Source organism: Echinops telfairi, unplaced genomic scaffold (genome assembly GCF_000313985.2).
Source record: "Echinops telfairi isolate 266 unplaced genomic scaffold, ASM31398v2 ScPeMD7_7469;HRSCAF=8507_0, whole genome shotgun sequence".
NCBI classification, from domain to species: domain Eukaryota; kingdom Metazoa; phylum Chordata; class Mammalia; order Afrosoricida; family Tenrecidae; genus Echinops; species Echinops telfairi.
The window spans coordinates 23,302,650-23,312,347 of NW_022111372.1; the positions used below are offsets into that span (position 1 = coordinate 23,302,650).

Consider the following 9,698-nt stretch of genomic DNA (forward strand, 5'->3'; position numbering starts at 1 on the left):
TAAAGTCCACCCCTTCACTGTTAAGTCTCAAATTGACAACAGATTATGCGACTACCATAGTACGTTTTCAGCAATGTCATTGACCCCATTCCTGTCCCAGAACTGACTTTCTGCTGGTTTTCATCCTCTCGTCTGTTACAGTGGAGCCGTCCCGAGCCGACCAGGGTCGCATTTCATGGCAAACTCCCTGGTGTTGTGCGCCTCTTGGTGCTAATGAGCTCCATCTGGTTGATGACGCAGCCCGCCCCCTCCCCACCCCCACAGCTTCCCAAACTTTTCCATCTTGAACCTGTCGCTTTTGAGAGCGCAAAGGAAGGTTAAGAAGGAGAGACACGAACCTAGAAGCAGAGGAGTCAGAGGCAGCAAAGGATTTCTCACTGTTCAAAAAATCATCCTGAAACAAACCAAAAAACCAGGGCAGGGGAAAGGGAGGGAAAATCGAGATTTGTTTGTTTGTTCTTCCAAACATTGTCTAATAAGCGGTGACTGCGTACGTGTGTGTGCGCGTGCTGTTTAAGATGTTCACAGGTAGACTTGATCCATTTCATATAAAAATAGAGATGGAACCAAGCAAGAAGTGAGACGCTTCCCCTCGGGCAAAGCTCAGGTTGTGGCCTCCTCCCTGCCCCTGTTTTCTCTGCCCTCCGCTCCCACCCCAAACCCAGACTTCATGAGCCCCCGCTCGGTGGAGGCTTTGGAAAGCCTCTTGAGAAAAGGCAATAAAAGAGCAAGAGGGTGAGGTTTCCTCGAGCTTTTCAGTGGCACACATGAAAAATAGATGAGCTCTCTTGAATTGCAAATGCTTTCAAGTTCAAGGGGGAACTGAAACATCTCTCTCTCCTGACCCACAGTCAAGTCGACGGGGTTGGCTCTGTGTAATTGTCAACATCACACACGGGCGTCAGTGCCAGGGAGAGAACTTCTGAGTGGCATCGCCCTTCCCAGAAGCTCGAACTCCATTACTTCAGCTCTGTCGGGTCTCTCCTGGCACTCCTTTCCTTTTCAGTGACCGTTTATTGAGCTTCCTCCGGGCGTCTGGCTGTCTTCCAGAGGCGGTGGGGTGGGTGAGCTATGAAATTGTCAAGTTCGCGTCCATTGAAGGATTCAATCAATAAAGGCAAGACTTACAACAAAAATGGCTAACTATGTGCCACTTTTAAGCACACAGCTCAGTGCTCAGACGACAACACAGGAGGGCTGGGAGGAAAGCCAGTGGCTCCTCCAGCAGGATTGCTCAGGGTGACGGATTTTCACCCTCATTGTGTTGGCCGCCTCCTGGCTTGACTGAAGAAACAAGACTTGATGTGAAGCTGGGAGTGGTGACATTTAAAGTTGCTCTCTTTGAAAAGCCACCGCCGTGAGGAAATTCTCAGGGCACCAGCTTTAAATGCCGACCGTCTGTTTCAGAAGTCTCCCTCTGCTTCCCCTTCACTCCGTCCACAGGCTCAGAGTAGTTGACCTGCTAGGGGTGTAGTGCTTACACTGCGGACCAGAAAGCCCCTTGGAACCGGCAGCTGGTGTCCTCAGGAGAAAGACGGGTTCTCTACTCCCACCAAGAGCTACAGTCTTGGCAACGCACAGGAGCGGGTCTACTCTGTCCTGTTGGGTCGTTCTAAGTCAGAGTCGACTCAATGGCAGTGAGATGAGGTTTGAACGGTGGTGTAGGTGAAGAATAGTGAGTCCCCCAGGGGCTGCCTGAAGAAAAAGCCTATCAGTCTTAAAAGAAAAAGCCCAGAATGCTTGCTTCTTCTTAAGAGCCAGGGTGGCCACGCTTCCCCTCACTTCACACACATAGTTCTGGAAAGACCAATCGCTAGCAAAGGGCATCGTGTCACCTAAACTTAGCGGATCAGCTAAACGGAAATAAATTCCCCAGAGATGGAATGATGCAGTACAGGCAGCGACTCACACAGACCAGTGGTGGAGACGGTGGTGCAGGACTAGGCAGAGTTCCAATCTAGGAAGCAGAAGGTCACTGGGAGTCAGAGCCAATACCAGAAAAGCCCTCTTGGGTGCTGCAGCAGCTTGACCAAATGTAGTGCAGGGAAGCTGGGCACCATCCAGCCCACTCGCTGCCCGGACTGGTGCCGGGTTTTTACCCTCATTCATCATTCAACATGCAGTCAAGAGTGTCGCGTTTTTGAAAAGCTCAAGTTAGTCTAATTCACCTGGCTGCCACTTAAAAGAGGAATCACATTGTGTATTGCTCTTAGTCACGTCCAAGTGTTTTATGTTCAGACCTTAATGAGATCCCACCGAAGAATAATAATCTTAACTCAAGAATACCACCACTCTTCTGTCCTTTTCCCCAAATGTCTTGGATGCTTTTAGTTTTCCAATCTAAGAACCCAAAGATAAAACTACTCGAGCAATGAAGACTAAAGAGATAAGGGATCAAGTGCTGCGTCTTTCATTTGTGTCTCAGTATTTTATGTTTCCTCCCAATCTGAAGGATAAAAAGCCCAAAGAACAGGAGAAAAGAGGGGATTTTCTCCACTGGCCATTTTCCAAGAAGTTGGACAAGAACCTAGCCCCCCACAAGCAGGCCAACGGCTCACTCATCACGCAGATCCAGGGCACCAAGGCGCTGCTGCGGGACCGGAAGGCCCCCAAGCCTGGTCTCCCCGACAAAGGTGAGTCAGCCCTGGGTGCCCTTCAGAGTCACACGTGCTGAGCTGCGTGTCTGTTGTGCGCCTCTTATGCACAGGGTGGGGGTAGGGGATGGGGGTTCTCGTGCCCAATGCAAAGCAGACTTGGTGCACCTGAGGCGACCCAAGGGCCATCAGAGGCCCAACTAGGACATGTATCATCTGCGCACGACAGAGTAAAGAAAGGGGAAAGGTAGGGGGGTTGTCCAGGTGTGGGAGAGCCTTCAAACAGTATGCAGAAAAATTCCATGATCTTTTCATTCTGTTTTCCCACCAATTTTTTGAAGCTCCCCTGGAAGGGCAGAAACATGGTATTGTAGGGACCAATTCAGGTACCCGGTATTTGGGGATCAGAAAGGGTGGGTTTTCGAGGATATCCTGAGGCACCTCAGAAGACAGGCCTGGCGGTGAACTTCCAAAAATAAAGTCAACCATGGAAAACCCTATGAAGCACCGGTCTTAGTCTGTGGCAGCGTGGGGGTCATCACGGACCCTGTGCCTGCGGGTTTTCTGCATGTGTTCATTTAAGTCCGGCACGGGGATTCCCGTTGCCTTTGGCTGCGCCTGACACTGCCAGGTGGGCTGCAACAGGGCCTGCAGAGCAAAGATGTCAGAGCAGAGTTTGTTCCACGTGAACTTGGCTTTATTCCCCTTGGCACCAGAGGCGTGGGGGCTTCCCCTTTCATTCCTGGCACAGTTGGCAAACCTCGTTCCAGCCGGTGCCAACATGAGATAGAAACCTTGGCGCTTGGCTTGCTGTCCTCAGCCTATAGCAGAGGCGTGTTCTTCCTCCTGGCAGAACCCAGGGAGGCTCCCTTCAGATCACGTCAGGTGGGAGAGGCTCTTTCCAGGCTGGGACAGGAGAGCTGGGGACCAACTTGCTGATGCTTGGGGCAGGGGTGTCTTAGTTCTCTGATGGTGCTGTCACAGACCAATCACAGTGGGTGGGTATCTTTCCCAAACAGACTTCTTTTCTCGCAGGAGACTAGAAGTCTGCACGCAGGGCGCCGGCTGTAGGGGAAGCTCTCGCACTCTCTCTGTGTGGGCTCTGGGGAAGGTCTGTGACTCTTTTCAGCTTCTGTCCGTGGTTCCTTGGAGATCTCGTGTGGAGCATCTTTGCTCGCCTGTGCCGAATCTGCAACTTTCTTATCTTCAAAAGGAGCCCTGGTTGTGTGCCATGCTTAAGTGCTGGGATGCGAATCGAAAGGGTGGGGGTTCAGGTTCACTAGCCGATCTGCAGGATGGAGACCTGGCAGTCTGCTCCCCTAAAGATTAGTCTTGGAAACGCTATGGGATGGGATTCTTCTGTCCTGTAGGGCCGGAATCCACTCCTTGCGACGTGACACCCACAACAAATCTCACAAGCAATTGGTTTAAGGCCCACCCTACTTACCATGACAAGGAAACCCTATTGCCCATGGGATTGCATCCCCAGGTATTAAAAAAAACCCAAGCTCCAGCTCACTGTCATTGAGTCTAGTCCAACTCATACAGGACTGGGCAGTGCTGCCCCAGTGAGTCTCTCTGAGGCTGCAACTCTTCACGGGGGTAGAAAGCCTCCTCTTCCTCCCGAGGAGCAGCTGGTGGCCTCATACTGCTGACCTTGTGGTTCGCAGCCCAGCACATAACCCACTACCCGCACCTAGGCACCTTTCCATAGGGCTAAGGATTCCAAAACATACTATGCAGGCACAATTTAATTCATAACTGTTGGTGCCAGGAGACATATAGGAACCAAGGCGACCTCCCCTTTCCAGAAGGACTTGGACAGGCCCTTGGGACAGTTGGTTGCTGCTGTTGCCCGCTTGGTGGAGTAGCCAAGGTTGTCTGCTTCCAGGTTCAGTGACTTCCCCTGTGTCTGCGCTCTGAGCAGCCGGGTGGACGGCGCAAGAAGGGCTATGCGCACTGTTGGTCATTTTTCGTACTTTCATCTGCTTTCTCGGTTGTAGATGCCTTTGGCTGCCGCAGCATTTTCCGCAAAACCTCGGATTCCAATTGTGTGGCTTCTTCATCCATGGAGTTCATTGCCGTCCCGCCTCCGAGGACCCCCAGAATCGTAAAGAAACCAGAGCCCCACCAGCAAGGGCCGGGGAGCACCAGCCTCTCCCCTAAAGAGGAGACCCTCCTGATGCTGGATATGGTGCGCTCCTTTGAGTCCGTGGACCGTGATGACCCCACAGAACTGCTGCTTTCCCCGGCCCATCACTACCGGGTCCTGGGCTCCCCGGTGAACTGTGCTCGCAGGAATTCCAGCGAGAGGACGCTCTCCCTGGGCCTGCCACCCGGAAGCACCTCACCTGTGCAGACGCCGTCACACCCCACGCTGGTCTCTTTCGCTCATGAAGACAAGAACAGCCACCCCAGGGACGAAGGCGTGTGCTCCCCACCCCCGGTCCTCACTGTAGGCACCGCACAGCCTCTGGGGAGCCCGAATTGTGTGAAGAGCCGCGGCAGGTTCCCCATGATGGGCATTGGGCAGATGCTAAGGAAGCGGCATCAGAGCCTGCAGCCCTCAGCCGACAGGCTCCTAGAGACCAGCATGCCACCGCTGCAGCCTCTGGCCCCCGTCAGCCTCTCCCTCGATATGGCCGATGGCCTCAAAGGCCAGTGTTAACCTGGCCCTCGGGGTTCCTGGTCTGCTGGGACAGGGCTCTGCACATCTGCCAGGACCTGAAGAGACTGAGACCTCACCTTTTGCCAGCTCGTGTGTCTGCTCCAGCTTTGGAACAGCCGACCCGTCCTCAGCTTGTACCACCCAGCCCCACAGGGGACCCCCAGAGATGCTGGTAACTTTCACCAGAGCTGGCTACTGGTGTAGCCAGTTTCAGCATTCCGACCCCCTTCTTCCCATCCACTCTCCAGTTCCCCCCAACCCCGGCCCATGCTGATCCCATGTCCAGAAGAAGGGAACCCCGCAGAGCCTGCGCTATCCCCGTAAATCAGTTTCACACTGTGATCCATAGGATGATTGCCAGGCCTTTCTCCCTTGTCTAGCTCAGTCTGCAGGCTCTACTAAAGCCCATTCAGCATCACAGCAACCCACAGGCCTCCGCTGACAGACAGGTGATGCTAGGCATACGGTGCCCTGGCTGGGAACCAAACCTGGGCCTCCCATATGGAAGACAAGAATTCCACCACTGAAGCCCCACTGCCCCTGGGCTTGGGGAGGAGCACCAGGAATCAGCCTCCTGTCTGGGTCCCGGGGATGACGCAGACTATTTCAAGACCTCTCTGCACCAGAGCGCTGTGTGTGCCTTGGTGCAGGGCTCTGCTCTCGAGACTGGCGGGCCCAGCAGCTTCCCACGGTGGCCCATCCATCCACAGAGGTGCTCACAGCCCTCCCCCGATTCCTCTGCTGGTGAAGCAGCAGGGAAGGCCAGCAGGAACTGCAAGCAGGAGCTCTACTCCCAGCAACTCAAGGGAGAGGGGAGCCACGCCCCCAGCTGCGACCCTGCTCGCTCGGCGGAGAACGGGCAGTTGAACGTTGAGCGCTGAACCCACGGTGAGCGCCCTGCTGAATGACTGAAGAGAAGGGAGCACTCGTTCCGAAACGCTGTTCTGACCCTTGGTTTCCTGGTCGGTTTGGTTGTGGGGTGAAAACTGCCGACGGTTGAATTCTCTTCCCTGGAGAGGTTTTTCTTCATGTGCTGTCATTAGATCAAAATAGCCCGATTTGTAAAAAACCTAGGTGGAGAGACGGGACACAGTTCCACCAGAGTCCTGCTTTCACGGGAGGACACAGCGGGCAGAGCCTGGGCACTCAGGGCTGTGGGCCCACCATCACTCGGATCCTTCCGGAGGGCACGCACGGAGCACAGTTAGAAAGTGGGAAAAGGGGTTAAGGCTGAATTTGAGCAGCAAGAAGGCACCCTTACCTCTGGGCAGTGCAGTATTGGAGCTGCCAGGCAAGCGAGTGCTTCAGAGCTCACTTCGTCTGCCCTGATCCGGGAGCAGGCTTGCCTGGGGGTGGGGGGTGGGGGTGTTCAGATCAAAGTCCCGTTTCTTCGTCGAGGAAACGATGTTCTACAAACAGGGTTCTAGTCCATGTTCTGTGTTCACACACCTTTTGCCAAGGATCAAACCAAAGACGCATCTCTGGTTTTGTGTCTGTTTTGTCCCTCTGTGCACGTTTTGTGGACATTGGTACTGTCTGACCTTGTTTAGCTGGAGCCTGAAGGGGCTTCTCCCCAGTGTGGGGCACTTGGTTGGGTGTCCTTGGCCATGGGCAGGATTGGGTAATGAAGAGCGCTTAGCACAGGAGATGGGTTACACGATGGCACGGAGCCTTCGACTTCTGACCAGAAACCACCACCGTGGACACAGTGGGGTGATCAGAAACCACCACCGTGGACACAGTGGGGTGACCAGAAACCATCACTGTGGACACACTGGGCAGCAATAGTAGTCTCAGCTGACTCCCTAACAGGCCAAGACTTGAGCGGGGGAAGCCTGGCTTCATTTTCACTGGTAACCAGCCGTTGCCACACAGCTGTGAGGTGCTTCTTCATAGTGTCCACAGTTAACAGCCTCTGGCGACATCTTTTAATCCCCACACGTCACTCAGTGAGGGAAGGATGATATTTGGTTGACTCCTGAAGCCCCCAAGATGCTTTGGCAAGACCGGGAGCTGCTTCCCCTTCCCGCGGGGCTCCCCCTGACTCTAGGGCACTGTGTGAGGGGGTCACTTCCTGGCCATTGGTGGTGGTCTTCTGAATGGCTTCAGACCAACTTCCAGAACTTTGTAAGCAGAGAGAGAGAGAGAGAGAGAATCACCTGGAGAGGACGCTTCTGTCCATTTGTGCTAACGTGTTTGATGTTGGCCCCGGAAGAAACCTTAAAAGAGGTTTCCAGCAGCAGCTGCTGCCCTGCTCTGCGAGCCTGCCCTGGCTTTCCCTGGATGTTGTGAACTCCTTTAGCCCTTGGTATCTTTTGCTTGTATTTTACTTTCCTTGAGAACAGGAGCGTGTGATTGTTAACTAGGGAAAACGTTTCTCATTCCTCATGTGCTTCAAGAACAGCTATGGACGGTTGAATGGCTCACTAACCACCGCGCAGTTGGCGACTGGAACTATGAACTCAGGTTTATCCTGAACCCAGTGAGAGGTTTGAGGGGGGGGTGAGGTAGCAACTGTGGTTTTGTGACAAGTCTAGAAATTGAGTGGAAGGAGAAATGTCAAACTCTTGATCAGCTTACTGTATTTATACGGCAAGCTTGACTGCCCCTTTGTTAAGTGCATACAGGTGTGTTGTCTGTGTGACCCAGGGCTGCTTTTCATCAGTCCACTGTGCCTGTGGCTTCAACTGGCCTGGATTTCAGGCAGAAATGACTGAATTATCATCACGGGACATGCAGGAGAGAACTGTCCGTTTCAATGATCTGATTTGGGCATCAGTAAGGACTCTGTTTATGTCACTGGGATGAAATATATGTACTTTTATAACGACTGTGAAATATACTTTCCCCCACTGTGACTGCATCATGTATTTACTGGTCAATCGTGAAACATGGAGTCCATTACAAATGGCCGTACCCTCCCCTAGGGAAAGGCATCGGTCCAGCCACTGAAGTGAGTTTAAAGTGAGAGCAAAGGAGATTGATTGAGGGACAGAGCAATTCACGAATCAGGTAGCCCAGGGCCACCAGGGGGTTGACAAGGGCCCTGGTTTACTGGAGCTGAGGAGAGATTTATAGTGGAAAAGCAGAAACTGCTCAGGAAAAATCAGGATTGGTTGAACTTACTCAGACTTACCCAGACTTGTCCAAGTGTAGCCACATTGCCTGCTCAACAAACTATTGAAATTAGTACAAGAGGTACAGCTCTCAGAAGCAGGCGTTCAGACAAGATGGAGCAGGGTATGTCACTGCGTCAGGCATTTTAGGGTGCCAAGCACCCCAATTTTGAGTGCCCGCACACACTTGAAGCAGAAATGGGGCCGGAAGCAAAAGGAGGAACCTGAGGAACGGAGTTGGAGTCTGACTCAACCCTCGGGCAGTCGTTTCCGGGTATGTGGAATACCTCAATTGAACAATCCTCTTGCACACCCCCGGCAACACGGAGCTCGGGTTGCCTCTAGTCTGGGCCATCCAGAGACCTCAGACCCCTAGATTTTAAACACTGCTGTACACACTGGGTATTATTGGGAATTGGGTTGTGGGGCCTCTGGGGCATTGTTTGCTTCATTCCACCTGCAAGAGGGGAATCTACACTGAGAGTGTCCATGAGCAGTTCAAAACTAGTCAGAATTTGTTTTAGCTCCTGGGGTGAGCTTGGGGGGATCTTCCATGGAGACTGGAAATGGCACACAAAGAATGTCTATGAAGATTCTAGATTGTGTCCTCGTTTTGCTTTTAGTCCATGATTAGTTTCTCCGGACAGGCAGAGCAAAATAAACATAACCCGGGTGGTTTATGAAAACAAATTTATCGTCTCAACATACTAACCAGATCACGCTCCCACCAAAGTCTCTAGACGATCACACGTCTGGTGGCCCCAGGCGTACCTTTACTTGTGTCTGCATCTTCACATGCCGGACTGTGTGTCTTTTTTAAGGACACCACTCAGATCCGGGCCCACCCCACCACAGAGACCTACGAAGTACAACTGAACTGACAGCATCCCCAAAGACCCTGTGTCTAAGCCAGGCCAGCTTCACAGGTACCAGAGGTGAGAACTTCACCATACCTTTTGGGGGCACATGGTTCAATGTCTAGCAGTTGGAGATGAGGGAAGGGAATTGGTCGGGAATCCAGGAGGTGGGTCTAGGATCGGCTCGCAAGCCTTATGGGGTGGGGCTTCTTCAGTACGTGCAAGTGGCTTTGAAGATGGAAATGAAGATACAACATCACTTCATTTATAAAATCGTCAACGGTTATTCAGATTGGGGTGACCTCACGTGTTTGTAGATATATATATGTGTGGCTCCCGAGTCTTTTTTTTTTTTTCAATTATGAGGGACAGGATTGGCTCTTCTGTCTTAAAAGTTTGCCAACCTTGGCTCTAGATCACCTATGGCGATGGTTCCAGTTGTTACCTCTTTCTTAACTGTTGG

General features: G+C 52.6%; 1 protein-coding gene across 1 annotated transcript in view; it reads left to right on the forward strand.

The window, feature by feature from the left end:
- Positions 1 to 8,120, forward strand: part of HUNK (hormonally up-regulated Neu-associated kinase) — a 140,722-nt gene extending 132,602 nt beyond the window's left edge. Inside the window, exons 11-12 of the mRNA XM_013006896.2 lie at positions 2,453 to 2,633; positions 4,598 to 8,120. Of these exons, the coding sequence (XP_012862350.1) occupies positions 2,453 to 2,633; positions 4,598 to 5,262 (846 nt within the window). The 3' untranslated portion in view covers positions 5,263 to 8,120. The remainder of the gene's footprint in view (positions 1 to 2,452; positions 2,634 to 4,597) is intronic.
- Positions 8,121 to 9,698: the final 1,578 nt, after the last annotated feature.